Source organism: Ascaphus truei, chromosome 1, assembly GCF_040206685.1.
Source record: "Ascaphus truei isolate aAscTru1 chromosome 1, aAscTru1.hap1, whole genome shotgun sequence".
NCBI classification, from domain to species: Eukaryota; Metazoa; Chordata; class Amphibia; order Anura; family Ascaphidae; genus Ascaphus; species Ascaphus truei.
This window is the reverse complement of record NC_134483.1, coordinates 266,426,361-266,446,181: the sequence shown is the minus strand read 5'-3', so window position 1 is coordinate 266,446,181 and position 19,821 is coordinate 266,426,361. Positions and strand designations below refer to the sequence as shown.

At 41.3% G+C, this 19,821-nt stretch overlaps 1 protein-coding gene across 16 annotated transcripts in view; it reads left to right on the top strand.

The window, feature by feature from the left end:
• PIGG (phosphatidylinositol glycan anchor biosynthesis class G (EMM blood group)) overlaps window positions 1-19,821 on the top strand; it is a 435,347-nt gene that overhangs the window by 76,659 nt on the left and 338,867 nt on the right. For 12 of the 16 annotated variants that reach the window (XM_075603714.1, XM_075603780.1, XM_075603695.1 and 9 more), the window contains 2 exons: window positions 7,696-7,905; window positions 19,140-19,328. The exons of 1 other annotated variant lie outside the window; for it this stretch is intronic. In XM_075603714.1, coding sequence (XP_075459829.1) covers window positions 7,696-7,905; window positions 19,140-19,328 — 399 coding nt within the window. Of the gene's footprint in view, window positions 1-3,697; window positions 3,803-7,695; window positions 7,906-19,139; window positions 19,329-19,821 lie in introns of all 16 variants that reach the window. 3 more of the 16 variants (XM_075603748.1, XM_075603704.1, XM_075603687.1) reach the window with 3 other exon arrangements.

The window sequence follows — 19,821 nt, the reverse complement described above, 5'->3', positions numbered from 1 at the left end:
AACTTCCAGCACATGGTTACCAAGTAAACCTGTGGGATGTTTTAGCTGCCACAACTGTAAGGCCTGTAAATTTATCAAAACCTCCAAGACCTTCCTAAATTGGAATGATACCAGGAGGTTTGATATCAGGTGTTACGTTAGTTGTAGAACTGCGGGTGTTATATATCTTGTAACCTGCATTTGTCAAAAACAGTATGTTGGCAAGACCAGACGTCCTTTCAAAATACGGGTCTTAGAACATCTAGGCAGTATCCGTAATAAATTGGACACACCGGTAGCTAGACACGTCCTGGACAATCATGAAGGGGATAGCACTGTCCTATCATTTATAGGCATAGACCAATTCACCATGGACCAAAGAAAGGGTGATTGGGATCAGGTATTGCTCCAAAAAGAATCAAGGTGGATTTACACACTAGGGACACTTTCCCCCTAGGGTTAAATGAGGGGTTTGTGTTCTATCCCTTTATTTAAATACCTTGATTTATTACACCATATATACCATGTATACATATACCATTTGCCTATACTGTTAAAATTTGCAAGTACTTCAGTATGAGCACTAGATGTCATCAGTGATCACATCTTTTACCCATTACAAGCCCTATCGCATATACATATGCATTGCAATGCGCAATCACACTGTTTTATAACACCCATCAGCTGCCCGATTATCCCTTTAAATAGCAGGGATAGGGGAGTGCTCAAACCAGCCTAAGAAGAAGCCGTGTCAGCGAAACAATCGTCGGCAACTAGGGACGCATTGACGTCATTGGTGACATTTCCTGAGACTTCCGGGTTCGTGACTCCCGGGTACTCACTGTCTCTGACGCCGAGAAGCACCCGGTTCACAGACTGTATGGTGTGCATAGGGGGGTGATGTATAGGCTATCTAAGGATATATAGTTTTGTTGGGTGCCAGAAACATGCTTAGGTTGTTTTGTGTTCTAGCCATGTCGGGTTAAAGTTGTTTTCAGTACACTACCCCATGACGCATGGAGTTTATGCCTTTGACAGTTACTGCTCACTGTTGTTACTTTGCGTGGTAACTGGACATCAGTACCACTGATCTCTCTAGTCCCATTATTATATATATTTGGGTTTTAGAGTGTGTACAATTGTGTATCTTATGAGCCTGTCATTTATTCATATCCATGAGAGCATTGAACACTGGACATTGATTTATATACTGTCATTTATCAGTTTGCTGTTGATACATTGTGTGGGGACTGGACACCTGTACCACTTACTCATTTCTCATGTATCATATATTAAGCCTTCAGTATAGGCATTTCACCAGATAGATAGTCATCTATTTATAGTTGTGAGGGCAATTGATACTGGGCACAAGTCGTTGTCTACAAACACCTGGGCAGAGATCTATGCTGGCCATCTGTTAGACTCGCAGCACTGTTTTTTCATAGCTTTACCATATGTATTGTGCTTACAAACTTTAGAGCCAGCTATGATATGAACAGCATTTAGCTACTCTATATTGCAGAGAGGGCTCCGGGCAAAAGACGTTGTCAGAAACATCTAGGCAGTGATTCCTTACCTGCCAATTTGTTGGACTCGCAGCACTGGATTACATTAGCTAGTTCATAACTTTGCATGTGGTTTTGACCATCAGTTGGCACATACTTACCTATCCCTATTTGAGGATACCTTGATAGCCTGTAGATACATTGGATAACTATATCCTTTTGATCCACCCCACCTCCATTGTGTTTTAATTCGCCGTTTATATAGGATTTATTTATAGAGACATTTTATTTTATTTGAGGATTTCTCCTAATAAAGTTGTTTTTATCCCAATCCATTATACACATACTTCAGCACATTCGTGTCTTTATCAGGTTTTAATACTTTACTCTCACATCAGTATCATTAGCCATAGTGTGCTCCCAATATAGGGGTTCTTTCTCTCCTTGTTCGACATTGCCCTTTCCCCTGGTTGTAGCACCTTAGTCACGGGCAGTAGCGAGGGTATTTTCCCTCCCCCTCCCCTCTCCCCTATCCCCTCCTTACCCTGGTTGTTATACTTTAAATATGCAAATTTACAATTACTGCGCGCACACACACAGACTGTGTACTGACGTAGGTTGAACCGCGAAGGTATTAGACTACCAAGACAACAGCTCGCAAACGCCCCCCTGAGTTTTTACACGGCATTGCAGTATTGCAGACAGCGAGAATAAAATGCTAATATCACGAGCGCAAAAATAACGCAATTCACTCCGGGCAAAAAAATAAAAAAAACGCACCTAACCGGGATTATCTGAGAGCCGCGTATCTAGCCGATTTAGACTCAGGTCGGCCGCCACTGTAGATCACAAAACACTTTACTATACGTAGGTGGCCAAGTTACATGGATTTAGGGGTAGCTAGCTGGGCTTCATCCCAGTTTTGTGATGCCAGCTACCACTGCTGTCACAATTATGGTTTAATAAGCATGCCCCATAAAGTGCATTTACAAAGCATGGCGTGTATGGTTACATAAATTTACATAGGTACATAGTAGATGTGGTTGAAAAAAGACGTACGTCCATCAAGTTCAACCTATGCTAAATTTAGACAACAGCTACTTTATCCTATATCTATACTTATTTATTGACCAAGCGGAAGGCAAACAAAAAAACCCTAGTGACATACAGTAGCATCCAATGATATCTCATAAGGGGAAAAATAAATTCATTCCTGACTCCAAGAATTAGCAATTGGATTAATCCCTGGATCAAAATCCTTTCCATGTATACTTATTTGGTATATCCCTTTCCTTTCTAAAAAGATACCCAACCTTTTTTTGAACAAATCTATTGTAGCTGCCATCACAGTCTCCATGTGTAATGAATTCCACATTTTAACTGCCCTTACTGTAAAGAACCCTTTCCTTTGTTGCTGGTGAAATCTCCTTTCCTCCAACATTAAGTAATGGCCCTGAGTCCTTTGTACTGCCCGTGGGATGTATAGTTCTTTTGAAAGCTCCTTGTATTGTCCCCAAATATATTTGTATATAGTTACACTGGCGACACACTTTATTCGAGCTCGGCTAGTCCCACGAATTTGGGTATACCCGGGTGTATTGAGGTTTGTGACTGTTTTCTGCCCGAGTGCATTGAGGTATTTTCAGGCAGGGATTGAAGCATTTTATTCCCGCTGGCTGCAATACTGCACAGTATATATATATATACTGCATTACAATTCATGAATTTATGCCATCTGGTAGACACGCGAAGCATTGCAGCCTATTAAATCCTAATCATTATCATTTAACAGATCAGCCGCCCGTCAGCCAGGCATGAACCCAGGCTGGGAAGGCAAACGCAACGGGGCTTGTCAGAGGTGAGGAGTGGCGCATTCCAGGTATCTGCCAGGTACATACTGGGTATTTGCTCGAATAAAGTGTGTCGGTGCAGTATCATATCCCCTCTTAGACGCCTCTTTTCTAATGTAAATACATCTAATTTAACTAGTCTCTCCTCATAAATTAGATTGTCCATCCCCTTTATTCATTTGGTGGCTCTTCTCTGCACTCTCTCTAGTTCCATAATGTCTTTTCTTAGGATTGGTGCCCAAAATTGTACTCCATATTCAAGGTGTGGTCTTACTAGTGCTTTGTAAAGAGGCATAATTATGTTTACTTCCCTTCCATCCATTGCCCGTTTGATGCAAGATAAGCTCTTGTTTGCCTTTGCAGCTACTGTACTGCATGACATTGGACACTATTGCTAAGCCTGCTGTCTACAAGCACTCCTAAATCCTTCTCCATCAAGGATTCCCCCAATATTTATCCATTTAATTTGTAAGTCGCCTTTTTATTCTTGTATCCCAATTGCATAACCTTACATTTATCTGTATTAAACCTCATTTGCCATTTACCTGCCCATGTTTCCAGTCTCTCCAAGTATAATTATATATATAATTATAATTTATTTCAAATGAGACCATGTTATGATCACTGTTAACAAATATTCAAGTCCTGGAGCATTTGGGTATTACTTCTACATTGTTTGATCTGACCAAATCCAGTACTGCCCCTCTCCTTGTTGGTTCCTCAATAAATTGGGTCATATAATTGTCTTTAAGCACCCCCAAAAACCTGTTTCCTTTTGTTGTAATGCTAATCTAATTTTCCCAGTGTATGGGCCTCATGCAGAGAGCAGCGCTATTTAAAAATGGAGAGGGGAATAAAAAGTAGGTTTAATGGAGGGTTTTATTCTCCATATGCAGTAATGGGCGAAATCCGCTATTTTTAGCATTACTGCATGTGGAGAATTGTAAATGAGGAGATGCGCGCAGCTGAAAGGGAAAAAAAAAATCGCGCTTTTTGTTTTTTTTTTCCCTATAGCCGGCGAGCTCCTGGTTCTTGCCAACTTTAGTTGGCGGAGAAAATTGTAGAATTTCTCTCCATGTTATTGGCGCGAACAGCCACTAGATGGCGATCGCGCATTTCTGAATAGGGACATTTTTACAACTGGCGAGATTTAGGTTCTCGCCAGTCGCGCAGCGAATTTCACAAAAATAAAAAAAATGGCGCTTTTTTTAAACTCGCCAGGACCTGCCTTTCTACAGGCATTTATCTCCAAAAAATGCCGCTATTCACCTTACCGCTGCTCTCTGCATAGGCCCCTATGTCTGGATAATTAAAATCCCCCATTATGCAAACATGACCTAGTTTTGATGCCTTCTCCTCCATGCGGGCGCGCCTAGAATAGGTCGTGCAAGCCAGGTCAGGAGTATAGATGCGAGACTAGTAGAGGGTACTTGCCGGATCAGGATTGGAGAGTAGTGGATCGTCGGGGTACGTAGCCAGGTTCAGGATTGGAGAGTAGCGGAGTCCAAGGTACATAGCAGGGTCAGGCAGCGGCAGGATCAACAGACAAGGCAAGGCAGGAGATACAGGAACAGAATGCAACAAATCACGGCGTCACACAAGACTATGCTCAGCAACGTGTGTCTGGAGCAAGAGGGTATATAAAGGGAGATCCTCCAATGGAGAGCCAGGGCGGAACCAGGAAATTTGAATCATATAGGCTGCTGGTGTGCCCTACGATGCAGCCAAATCAGGAACGGAGGCGGAACTGAGCGCGCGCGTCCCTGAGGTAAGGGGGCGGAGTATGGAGCGCAAGTCACTCCCACACCGGTCCTGTCTGTCACCGGGGTGGGGGCGGAGACTGGGGCGTGAGTCAGAGGGGAGGCTGGATGAGCCAGAGCAGGGGGCGGAGATGGAGTCCGCTGACGGGCAGGCCACGCAAGATCCGCACGCGCGTAACAGGGTCATGAGACTGCGCCTCCTGGGTGTCCGTCGCGGCAGGAGCTTTCAGGTGAGGAGACGGTCTCCAGCCGCAAGGATGGCAAATCCTCACACAATCTCACAGATATTTGCAGGTTTGTAGCATATCCTTACAAACATTTTCTTTATACATTTACCTCCACTGCTAATTTCTATCCACAAGGTCTCTACATTTTCATCATTCCCTTCATAAACATCATCCGTTATAATAGGTTTTAGATCCGGTTTAACATATAAACATACTCCACCTCCCCTACTATTTGTTCGATCCTTCCGAAATGGGAATAACCCTCTAAATTAACTGTCCAGTCATGAGTTTCATCCCACCATGTTTCAGTAATGCCTATGATATCATACTGCTCCCTTGCAGCTATAAATTCAAGCGATTTTATCTATCAGGCTTCTTGCATTAGCAAGCATGCATTTAAGTTTTTTCCAGCCTATATGATTATCCTATCTGCTCCTTCCTTTCTGCGCCCACTTGGTTTAGTCTTTAGATGTTTTCTAGTATCTGTATTTTCTATGGGTGTCTCACTTCTTGTCAAGCTCGCTCTTGCCCATTCTACCTCCATAACCCCTTGTATCCTCCTCTATTCTATTTTGTTCATTATCTGTTTCATTCCCCCCCCATCCTAGTTTAAAATCTCCTCCAACCTTTTTAACATTATCTCCTCTAGCACAGAAGATCCCTCTTCATTGAGGTGCAATCCGTCCCTAGAATATTGATAGCACCTCCCCGTAAAGGAGTCCCAGTGCTCTAAAAAACCCAAACCCCCCTTCCTGCACCACTTTCTTAGCCATGCATTAACTTCCCTAATCTCTGACTGTCTCCCTACGGTAGCCATGGCACTGGTAGTATTCAGAAAATACTACCTTGGAGGTCCTTGCCTTAAGCTTTTGGCCTAGATCCCTGTAATCATTTTTTAGGACCCTCCATCTTTCTCTAACTTTGTCATTGGTGCCAACGTGTACCAAGACCGCCGGGTCAATCCCAGCCCCCCCCCCAACAATCTTGTCTACCCGATCCGCAATGTGCCGAACCCGAGCACTTGGGAGACAACAAACTGTATAGTTCATGTGGTCGTGGCAACAGATTGCAATATCTACCTTCCAAATAATGGCGTCACAGGATGCGGTAATACAGAGCACAGCGGAACGACAGGACTCACACCATGATGTGTTAATAAATAAACTTTTTATTCTGCACCACTGCTGTCCTGTGGAGTCCTGTCGTTCCGCTGTGCTCTGTATTACCGCATCCTGTGGCTACCAGAACATTTTCTCTACCAAGCAGAAGCACGCACATCCAGGAGAAAACGGGCATGGTTCACGTGAGTTTTTTGCATTATTGCAATCACTGGGAGGTACTAGGCGGGTGTTTCTAGGCGGTCATAGACTTATTGGGAGTGATGTGGTAGGGTTTATATATCTCTGCTCACACCACTCACCAGGACTATATCTACATGTCTTCAATGTACGCCCACCTGCATACCCCAGTACTCACTTGTGTCTAAAACCTACCGTTTATTAGCCTTCTTCAATCAAGATTGTTTATACCGTCATTATCCTTGGTCATTAGTAGCACTATCATAGAACATTGTTCTTCTACTTTGCAGCTAATAATGGCGTCCCCTACCACCACAATCTTTCTTTGTATCTGAGCATCCAGAGTCTCCACTGTGCTGGAGGAACTATTCCCCTGGTTGCTAGAGGAATTAGTCTTGCAATTTCTGCCCCAACACTCCCAATATCTTCACTCAACATGGCAAATCTATTGGGATGTGTCAGCTCAGAAATGACCTGCCTCTCCCTATTGCCCCTGCTTCCCCTTCTAACTGTTACCCAGCTACCTACCTGCTCCTCACTACCAGCAACCACGCTACCTACCTGCTCCTCACTAACAGCGCCACCATCTGCACCACTAGTCGAAACAAGGGCCTGCTCAGTGAGTTCTAAACCCCTTTCAAGATTGCCAATGTCCCTCAATATTGCAAGTTGCCTCTTCAGATCAGCAATCTCTGACTCTAAAGAGACCACCCGCTCACACTTCCAACAGCAGTATGCTCCTTGGAACAGCTGCTCCAAGTGCACATACATGTGCCAAGATGTGCATTGAGTGGCATTTTCAATCCTGCTCATTCTAGCACTATGAAGTTTATAAGTACTAATAGCAAACTGTACTTCAATATACTCTACCTTGTTTAACCGCTTCCTTGTTCAAACTGCTTCTGTTTCTAACTGCACACTTTAAACAACCAGCACTTCAAATCAACCACACAGATCAGTATACGCAAGATCTATTCAAGCAACCTATGATCTACATTACAGAAGTGTTCATTTCTTAGTTGGTCTGATTTATACCATGCTTCTAAAAATAAAATAATTTTTTTTTTTGTTTACAGGCACTGATGACTGGTAGCATTCCTGGTTTCATTGATATTGTCATGAACCTCAACTCACCTGAACTATTGGAAGACAACTTGATGTGGCAGGCAAAACAATCAGGAAAAAGAATAATATTTTATGGTGATGATACATGGATCAAACTTTTTCCAAAGCACTTTGTGGAATATGATGGAACAACATCATTTTTCGTTTCTGATTTCACAGAGGTATGCAGAATAAAACCGTTTATTTTACTTTTATTACTGTACATGTGGACTTTCTTTGTTTTAGCAGCAAAGGCACACTTTTTTTAGTTACTTTTTTTTCATTTCTTACTTTGCTTGAATTGTATCAGGAGTATGAATCCCTGTAGGTAACTGAAACTTTTGTGTGATTACTTTCTAGACATGCAATAAAGATAAAAGTATTTAAAAGAAATGTTGCTAGATTTGATTCAGAATTAAAAAAAAAACCCCAATGGCTATGTGACGGGAGCTTTGTGACAGGCTATTAATAATACACACCAAAAATATATATAAAAGATAATATATATTTATAACTGGGTCTGAACTGGGACGAGACTTAGATATAATAAAATATAATTTATTCCTTGATAAAGGTGAACACATCAGATATACAAATGACAGGCAAAATATAGACACTTACTTAAAATGGAAATGATGAAGCAGTCATATCTGGACTGGCAGTTCATAAAGCACTCTTCATAGTCATCAAGACACCAAAGACATGAAAGACCTCTGGCCTGAAGACATTTCATAGCGTTTCTCTCAGCAATCAAGATGGTATAGAACAGACAAAGGATAAAGGGTTGACCACAGATTATATAACTTTTGTGGCCCTATCCTTAACCTTAAGTACAGTGGATTGGTTTTCAATTAACTCTAGCCACTCATTAACGTGGGAACACAATTTGATGCATGCCCCCCTGCTAGCTGGTACATGCGCAGTAGAGCTCTGGGGTCTCATTTCTGTAACCCCTCCTCTGCATCAGGAATGCCAGCTAGTCTACCAGACTGGATTCCTGGCAGGAAATTCTTTGTTGTGAGATGTCAACTGGAACACTTGAAGACTGCTCTGGTTTGAGTAATCTCCGCCCTCATGTAAATAGTAGAGGTGACAAAATCCTTTGAACCATACTTAAGTCCTAGACATTGGGTCGCCTTTCTGGCCATATGATACCCTGGTATGCAAAGGAATTTCCTCTGGGTTTTACCCATACATTGAAACACAGTATGAAAGATAAAACATAAACATATTAAAATATCCGGTTCCGTTAGGTCCAGCAGGTCCAAACTTCCCAGTTCTCAATGCCGGAACTGGGACACCCTATGGTCCAATTTGAGACTTGCTACGACCTTCGTAACCGGAGATACACAAATACACTTAAAACCGTTTCACATTTTAATACAAAAATCTCCGCTGTAAATTAAATCACGTTTTTTCACTAAATCCCCATTGAAAACAACGGGTTCCGCCGCCATAGACTTTCAATGGCAAACCGCCGCCGTTGGCGGCTTTGGGAATCCCCGCCATAGACTTTCAACGGGGCAACGCCGCCGTTGAAGTCAATGGGGTTTGGCCGCCATTGGAGTCTATGGGAAAAGTCCTGAAATTTCAAGGGGGTCCATACTCCGTCGGGTTGGTCCAAGCGGGTCAAGGATGGTTCTGCAGCGATGCCGGAGCAGTGGCTACAGATACCCAAAACCCTGATCCTCTGGGCCCTCCGGAACCGGAGCTATGGATTACCAAATTTCAGCTTTTCACACTCCTGAGCCGATCCTGCCGCCGCCATTGGAACCTATGGCACGACCCGCTCTTCTCGGTTCGACCCTTATTGGGAGGTCCAGGATACGGGGACCCAGTTGTGGTCGAGTGGGGGGAGGTCTAGGAACTAGGGGCAGAAAGAATTTTATTTCTAGGTGCTCTAGAACTGTTTATTCCCACGCCACTTGTCGTTGAACTTGACTTGTTAAGTGATCAAAGCTCTCCTATTGAAAATGTATCCGCTTTGCGGTTAAGCGGTTTGGACGGCAGCCAACTCGTTCCTGGAAAGCTCCTTCGAGGATTTCCATTGAAGTCAATGAGCCCATTGACTTACAATGGGAAACCGCCGCTCCTCCTCTCGGACGCCATCTGCTGGTCTTCTCAGGAAACAGGACCCAAACAGCAAGATTCACCATTGAAACACATGGAGCTCAATGGCGGCCTATGGGAGCCTGCAAAATGGTGCCTGAAAAGGCGGGAAAATTACACAAAGGGCTATAATCACTAAACAACTATTAACCCTTGTGCTCCCGGATGGATCCCAGTGTGTGTGTGATGCAGATACTGATATAATAATAAAACAGGGGAACAGTGGAATATACATTTTCAGGTTATGACCAGGGTTAAATCACATTTCTGGGCTTCAGCCCAGTTAACCCCTTGTCTCACTGGTGAGGTTAGAGGGTGGCCAATTGGGATGTAACCCCTTTAATCCCGGGCCAAATCCTCCCCATCGTCACAGGTTATACTTAAATAGGGACTGGAAGTAGGGACCATTTTGCCCACATAGGGCCTTTTTCATTAAAGTGTGTCATGCAGTTTCCGACGTGATTGCGTGAAAGCTACACAAGTTAATAGCAGTTCCCTTGCCATCATGCTGGATTGGCAATATTACATTTGAATGAATAAAGCCCTTTGGACCTGATCTAGAATTTAGACATAAATGCAAAAGTAGTGATGGTGCCATCTTTATTTTATGAATTACAACCCAATGTAGAGTGGGGGCACTGAAGTCATTGGCAACTGCTCTTAAAATATGATAATGAGGTAGTACATTAGCATTACTGGATAGCCGTAAATTTGAATGCCCTCAATAGCTACTTCCAAATGTGACAAAAAAAAGACATTGAAATGCCCATCGAAACAGATATTGTACACGGAGATGATCCTGTAGCACAGCACAGCATTGTTTCAGTTCTTTTTTGGTGTCTTTGTCTATCCAAACAAAAATTAAGCATTGTCGAATAGCATCTGGGCAGCAATAGAGCAAAAATTGCAACCACGGCTTTATATTTCAAAATCTGGGTTCTTATAGTGTAGTATGATGGGCACCTGGTCCCTAGAGGTGTATAATTAGAAAGGGGTCTTAAATTCAGAGCAGGAGTTAATGAAACTCTAAAATTGACGCAAATACTTCTCCTATTTAACGTGTGTACGCCCATGTTGAGGTAATTTCAATTTATTGGGACCATTTCATTCCGCCTATTGAGTCGTTATGTTAATGACCTCCACACAAATCTGTCTTTTTGAGCCTTTTTTTGGGCAACTCTAAATTGGGGTCTGATTTTTACGACCCGCAAACTGGCCATTTGCGCCCAAGCAGTTTGTGTAGGCTAAAACTTCACTGTACTGAAACGTTAAATTGGCCCCTTTTTCTCTACATTTAACTTAATACTATTAATCCATTCAAACTTAATTTCCAGATTTTATGCACAATTACTATATTGTGCAATGATTCATAACCACATTTAAACCTTTTTCGACTACCCTTATATGTTTTTGATTTCTGTAAGAATGTTTGTGGCCTCTGTCTTTGGCTGATCTGTGCTCTTCGCAAACAAATATTCACCCGGTGCTCCCGTAACAGTGTAAACTCAAATACAGACGTACTAATTGCCGTAGAAGAAATGGTAAAATAACAAATGGCAAATGATAGTGAATGCAATAAAGAATAAAAAATAAATAAAACAACCAATGCAATGCTGCTCAACCTTCACTGGACCTTCCTTCGTGGTCCTCAATGGTAGTTTTAGGTGAAATTTCAGGGAGCGCAGATAACCGGTAAGGACATAAAGAAAGAGGAAAAAAAACACAAAAATAGTGCAATGCTGTATGGTGTCCGTAGCAGGTATGATAAACTGCATATAAGAGTGCACTCACAAAGTCCAAAAATACAGCGTGCCAATAACCCCAAGGGAAATCATCTGAAGTCGATCTCACTGAGGACTGGGCTTCAGTATAGGAAATTCAACTACTGTATGTCCCACTTATTCTCAAACTGCATAAAAAAAGCAGAGTGACACGATGGTGAAGAAAGTCACAGTATAATCTAAAACTAGCACAATAACAAAATGCTACTTACATAGTAGCCCTATGTAAGGGCATTTGTACGATACACAGCTTGAGGAGGTGGTCAGGCTTCTGCACCGGAGCTGGTGCGCTGTCAGCTCCTTGTGGTGACTCCGTAGCTGGCACTTCCGTGTTCCATTTCACGTGGTCGGCGTCCACACGTAATGACGTCGACCTACGGAATCTCCTCACTGGATCGCCTGCAATCAGGACTCTGTGTTTCGTAGAGTTGCTTTGTCAGGGGTCCTTGATTGCGTTGTGTTGTGCATGGGTCTTTAAATACTATTGTGCAACCAATCTGAGTTGTATATATTATACAGCATATCCCCCAAGACATTGGCTGCCAGAAAAGCCTCATTGTATACAATCATGTGGGCTATATACTAAACTTAAAATGATTACAACCACTTTAATAGATCAACCTAGATTAAACGGATATATAAAATAATAAAATCTTCAAAATATACCCTACAGTAAAATCAATAGTGACAGTGAATACACATTATTGACAATTTTAAAAATACATAAACATCAATATACAACAGGACAGTGTCATCAACTCTTGTTGAGCTCGATGGAAACAGAAAGCTCCAATTAGTGTGGATAAATGCATTAAAGGCAAAAAAATGGAACATATATTAAAGAAGCATGAGAGAACATTCAACCTGAACCAATCCGAACCCATCAGAGAAATGGAAGAAAAAAAGGGGGACGGAGGAGAATATCAAAAACATCAAACTAAATAGTAATAGAAAACGAGATAAAATATGAAATAGAAAAAGGGATAAAAAATAGAGTGGGAACTCAAAGGAAGGTAGCAATGTCGATGTCTATATTTAGACCATTAGGGACTAAAGTCTTCAGTTTGAAGATCCAATAGCTTTCTCTTTGCATCAATGTCCTGTCACTGTCTCCTCCTCTCCAATGTCGTTCTATCCATTTGATGGCTCTATATTTGAGTCGAGTTCGATTAGCATTATGCACTTTTAAAAAGTGTTTGGGCACACTGTGTGTCTGCATTTTCTTTTTGATATTGCCAATATGCTCTAGTATGCGAACCCTTAGCGGCCTGCACTTTTTGCCGACATATTGCATGCCGCATGGGCACTTCAGAGCATAAATGACATAACTTGTCTTGCAGTTAGCAAACTGTTTTCGTTTTGAAACATTCTCCTGTACAGTTTGATTTAAAATTTCTTTTCTCCTCTGAGGCAAATGTACATGCTTTGCACATAAGGCATTTAAAAAAAAAACTAGCTGATTTGGTAAGCCACTTGTCTTTTACTTTATTGGCCTTACAGATACTTGGTGCTATTTTACCCTTTAAATTTGGCGCTTTTTTAAAGATAACTCTTGGTCTGTCCTCAATTTCACTTCCCAAGAATGGGTCCTCCCTTAGAATATGCCAGTATTTATTTATAACACCTTTTATCTCCATTGCTTTTCTATTCTACCTTGTTATAAAGGCCATTCGGAAATCTGGTTCAGAATCCCTACCTGTTCTTGGGACAAGCAGAGTATTCCTTTCAATACTGTCTGTCTTCTTGATAGCCTGCTCAATTCCTTTTGGGTTATAATTTCTCTCATGGAAACTTGACCTTAAAATTTCAGCTTGTTCCTTGTAGAACTCATGTTTCATACAGTTTCTCTTTATCCGCTTTAGCTGTCCGAAAGGAATATTACTGATCCACCTTGGGTGCTGACAGCTTGATTTAAGGACATAATTGTTGGCATTAACTTGTCACGGGAGACCAGTACTTTTACACCGAAACCACCGGGATCACTAGCACCAGACAGGACAAAGGTGTTGAATAAAATGGGGTTTATTCTGGCACGCCAGCCGACAAAATAAAGATGTGAAAAACAAGATACCACACCAACTGGGGACCTGGGGAGTAAAGTCTAGCCTCGCTTGGTGCAGGAGCCTGCTTCAAGAAGGCTTGCCCTGTCCGCTTCTCGTCTAGGATATCAGAGTGCTGATCAAACAGCAGCCACTCACATGTATCTCCAGCTGGTCACTGTAAAGATCCAAGCTCCTTTACAGAATGTCTCTGTCTCTCAGATAGTCCTATGAGGGAATATCCACACTCCTTCTCAGAGTGTCTCTCAGTCTCTGTTAGCCTATCTTGCTCTCAGATGCACTCTGAAGGTAGATCTGAATTCTCTGATCAGCAGCACCCTTTTTATATATCCCTCTGTTACTATTCTTTACATGGCAAGGGCTGATTGGCAATCGGAGCATGGATTATGTTGGTGCCACAACAGCCAAAGGGCGTGCTAAGAACCCACCCCTATCCCTGATTGTTCACTCTCTCACTCACCAAATGTCTGTAACACCTCCACGCTCCCAACCATTGTCTCAATACACATTTATCTGCAGGAACCTCAGCTGGTTAAATCAGAGTCCCCTCCATAAAAATGTACACATAATCCAATTAACACTTTACAGGGCTGACTCCCAAATCCCATCCCATCACAGAACAATGTTGATTTACTAAACTGTGGGATTGCATTTACAGAAAATAACAAATGCAGACTTCGAAATACTTTCTGACAGACATGGAAATACATTTACACATTCCCTGTTCTTCCCCAGATATTTAAAGTACATTTGGCCAAATTAAGCCTTACAAAGGCGGCCAAGTTACATAGATTTAGGGGTAGGTAGCTGGGCTTCATCACAGTTTTGTGATGGCAGCTAGCCCTACCGTCACACAACTGTCTTAAAAAATGTTATCATGTTGATCTTGTTCTCTTCAATATAGATAACCAGGTTCAAATTCAATGAATTGCTATTAAGATACTCAAAAAATAAATCCAAGGTAATCCAATCTTGGGTGCTGACAGCTTGATTTAAGGACATAATTGTTGGCATCAACTTGTCATGGATGGGAGACCAGTACTTGTACACCGAAACTACCGGGATCACTAACACCAGACAGGACAAAGTTGTTGAATATAATGGGGTTTATTCTGGCACGCCAGCCGACAAAACAAAGATGTACAAAACAAGATACCATACCAACTGGGGACCTGATTATAAAAAATATATAATCTATGTACCTTTTCCAGAGGACCAGGCTCGCACCAAACAGTTTATGATTCCAGATGTGTTCTAATTCCCAGACACCCATAAATACATTTGCTTAGCTTGGTACGAACTTGGTACCCATCGCTGTACCACATTTTTGTAAAAAATAATTGTGCTCTAGGATAAAAGAGATGCTATCCAATAAAAAAGTAACTGGTCCATCCACAATTTCAGGGTCAATGTTTAGAGTCTTCCTTATCGCTTCACAGCTCTGGGCGTGGCTGATCGATGTATAAAGGTATATAATGTCAGATGTAACTAACACATAGCCCTCTTCCCATTAGGTTTGATTAAAAATATCAAGGATGTGCATGGTGTCTTAAATATGATTTTATTCCAATCACGTATTTCCGAAGGAACATATCGATATATTCGGAGAGATTCTCTGTTAGGGAGCCGATACCAGAAATGATCGGCCTTCCCGGTGGCTCCTTGAGGTTCTTATGTATCTTTGGGAGACAGTTGAACAGGGGTAAAACAGGTCTACTCCTCCAAAGATAGCCAAACTCCTCCTGTCTGAAAGAATCTGATAAGATCTCCCTTCCGATACAAGGACATGCAATTCCTCTATATATACACTGGTCGGGTCTTTTCCCAGTTGCTCATATGTATTTACCTCATTTAGTATCCTCTTCGCTTCTTTCTCGTTGTAGCAGGTATCCATGACCACGACTCCACCGCCTTTGTCAGCTTGTTTGATTGTTATCTCTCTGTCTTCTCACAGTTGTTTGAGCCAGCCTCTCAACCTCATTGAGATTATTGTTGAATGGTTTAATTTTCTCCTTGGTGATATCCTCAAACCCCTTCAATATAAGGTTATAAAAAGTGTCCAAATAATTCCCCTTGCCAAAGCTGGGGTAAAATGAGGATCTTTTTTTAAGTTTCGTATGGGTAAAATGCTCACTCTCTTCGCTGGACATACTAGGTCAAGTGACTTTGTGGGGCATTATACTCCCAGACGGTACTATCCTCCTTGGTGCTTTTTTCTGAAGGAAGAATCTTTTCAATGTGAGTTTTTTCAGATACCTGTTAGCATCGATGAAAAGCTCAAAGCTACTAGGCCTGACAGTAAGGGCAAAGTTCAGACCTTTAGCCAGGATCATATTTTGTCCTGGGGTAAGATATATTTTTGTTTTTACTATTATTGAAGACACTTTTCAGTGATTGTGCCTCTTTCACCTTTTTCCCCTGTGTCTTTGCTTCCCTCTAGTAACCTTTTTCTTGGAACTTTTGGTGTCGGATTGCCCTGGTCCTGGACTTCTAAAACACTGAATTTGTTGTGAGTCTCCCATTCCGTGGAATAGGAGTCCTTCTCTAAAAAAAATTGAGATTGGATGTTCTCTCCTTACCTCCATATTCCTTTCACGGACTGTGAATATACCTTGTCTATCTACTCCACGGTATACCTTTATGATTCTCCTCTCTTCCTCTTGATCTATCCCTTTCTCTGCAGGAATGACTAGGAGTAGCCCTTCTACTTCTTTCTCTTGATCTTTCCTTTCTCCAAGCCGGCATTCTTGGAGATGGCTCCCAATACTCCCTTGGTGTAAACTTGTGATCTCCAAACAAGTGTTTACTATATTTCTCTTTAATAGCGGTCTCTCTTATTCTTATATCTTTCTTCTGGTTTACTATAGAACCTAGTTTGTTGGGTATGGTAAAACTTACCGTCCTGATGTCTAGGGATATCATTCTGTTTTTATCTAACTTGCTCATATACCTTTTGCTGTTCCGTTTTTCTGATCTCTTTCTTATCACTTTTACTCTGATTCCAATTTCTATAGTGACCCTTGGTATAATCCTGCTCATCTCTTTCAAAAATGTTCTTCTTAACCTCCCAAATCTCTAGTTTATCCAGATTTTCCTGTAATAACTTGTCAATCTTAAAACTGGATGTATGTTCCAGGAGTTCTATAACATTTTTAATGGTATTGACATCTTTCTTTAAGCTTTTCATGAGCATTACTGTAGCTCAAAGAAGCAATTATGTAGGATTTTATTCTAGGTGGTGCAAAATTTCTCATTTTCAAAGTTAAATGTAAGCTTTTTCAATAGTCTGAGACCTCTTTTTTTAAATGCATTATGTGCAAAGCATGTACATTTGCCTCAGAGGAGAAAAGAAATCTTAAATCAAACTGTACAGGAGAATGTTTCAAAATGAAAACAGTTTGCTAATTGCAAGACAAGTTATGTCATTTATGCTCTGGAGTGCCCATGCGGCCTGCAATATGTCGCCAAAACGTGCAGGCCGCTAAGGGTTTGCATACCAGAGCATATTGGCAATATCAAAAAGAAAATGCAGACACACAGTGTGCCCAAACACTTTTTAGAAGTACATAATGCTAATCCAACTGGACACAAATATAGAGCCATCGAATGGATAGAGCGACATTGGAGAGGAGACAGTGACAGGACATTGATGCAAAGAGAAAGCTATTGGATCTTCAAACTGAAGACTTTAGTCCCTAATGGTCTAAATATAGACATCGACATTGCTACCTTCCTTTGAGTTCCCACTCTATTTTTTTATCCCTTTTTCTATTTCATTTTTTTATCTCATTATCTATTACTATGTAGTATGATGTTTTTAATATCCTCCTTCCTCCCCCTTTTTTCCCCTCCCATCTCTGTGATGGGTTCGGATTGGTTCAGGTTGAATGTTCTCTCATGCCTCTTTTATATATGTTCCGTTTTTTGCCTTTAAAGCTGCAGTTCAGTCAATATCCTGCATGTTTGTTTTTTTAAAATAAATCAGTTCTGTAGTAAGAAAAAATACTTTTAGCATTTTCTGTTTTTAAAAAAACAACTTTGAAAGACCAATTTTCTTGTATTCTATTTTAACAGCCATTTGCTAAGGCACTGCCCCTTCATGTCCTGTCACAAGCTCTGGCACACCCCTTTGTCAGCCCTGCCCTCCCTCTAGCACTTGTCAATGCAGGAATGCTCATGAATATTCATGAGCTTCCACTGCCAGTCAAGCAGATTATAAACAAATGCCAGCTTTTAATATGTCACCAAATTTCGACCTATCAATACATGGAAAACGAATTGAGCTGCAGCTATACTGTTCTTTAGGTAATTAGAGATTGCACACATAAAACTATTGAAGTAAAAAAAATAAATGTAAAAAAAAAAAAAAAAAAGACTGAACTGCAGCTTTAATGCATTTATCCACACTAATTGGAGCTTTCTGTTTCCATCGAGCTCAACAACAGGAGTTGATGACACTGTCCTGTTGTATATTGATGTTTATGGATTTAAACATTTTTTAATAATGTGTATTCACTGTCATTATTGTTTTTACTTTAGGGTATATTTTGAAGATTTTATTATTTTATATATCCTTTTAATCTAGGTTGATGTATTAAAGTGGTTGTAATAATTTTAAGTTTAGTCCACATGATTGTATACAATGAGGCTTTTCTGGCAGCCATTCTCTTGGGGGATATGCTGTGTAATATATACCGCTCAGATTGGTTGCACAATAGTATTTCAAAACCCATGCCCAACACAAAGCAATCAAGGACCCCTGACGAAGCAACTCTGCGAAACATGTAGAGTCCTGATGTGAGTGATCCCGTGAGGAGTTTCCGTAGGTCGACGTCATCATGTGTGGACGCCGACACATGAGGTGTAGAACACGGAAGTGCCGGCTATGGAGTCACCGCAAGGAGTGACAGCACACCAGCTCCGGTGCAGAAGCTTGACCATCCCCACCTCCATCGTCGGATATCCTCAAGCTGTGTATCGTACAAATGTCCTTACATAGGGCTACTATTGTACTAGCCTTTTGTTATTGTGCTAGTTTTAAATTATACTGTGACTTTCTTCACCATCGTGTCCCTCTGCTTTTTTTATGCGGTTTGAGATTATGTGGGACATAATTGGATTTTTACTATACTGAAGCCCAATCCCAAGTCAGATCCACTTTAGATGATTTCCCTTGGGGTTATGGGCATGCTGTATTTTTGGACTATGTGAGTGCACTCTTATATGCAGTTTATCATACTCGCTATGGACACCATACAGAATTGCACTATTTTTGTGTTTTTTTTCTCTTTATGTACTTACCGGTTATCTGCACTCCCTGTGCTCTTTGCAACAGTTATAGGAAGTTGCAGCGTTCCATTAGTGCTGTTGAAGCATTACTGTTGTAGATTGGCTGGTAAAGTGTGATAAAGAAATTAGCAGTACATGGTTTATTTATTATTATATCGTATGTATTTTGTATTCCAGGTTGATTATAATGTTACCAGACATTTGAATGATGTTTTAAAAAGAGATGATTGGGATATCCTTGTGCTTCACTATCTTGGATTAGATCATATTGGACATTTAACAGGACCAAACAGTCATTTGGTTGGTTCAAAGCTTTTCGAGATGGATATCGTCTTAAAAAAGATCCATACTGCATTAATGTCAAAGGTGAGACACCTATTCCATACTTTTTTGGACTGTGCTCTTAAATAATTAATTGTGTACTTGCGGAATTGGGTTAACAGCGTCAAAGAAAGAAGTTTAAAGCAATAAAATATTCTCCAATTATTTTGCAGTTAAAATTATTTTTATAATAATAAAAGTAGATACTCAGATTGTCAAAAGTAGCCGGGTCTGGGTTGGAGAAAATGGGTTAGTTGATACTTTCCAAGGTCTTGGAATGGAGAGGTCAGAATAGTCAAAGTCCGTTAGCCGTGGTCTGGGGCTGGAGAGGTTAGAATCGTGGAGGTCCGTATAGCCGTGGTCTTGGTTGGAGAGGTCCGGAGAGTCAAGGGTAAGCCGGGGTCAATATCCAGAGGGGTTCAGAAGTCAAGCCGGGTCGATACACGTAGAATCAAACTGCAAGAAGAACCCAGGACAAGAAGCAAGGCACAACAGACGCAGGAGCTCAAGGCTACAACAAGTTATACTCAGCAAAGCA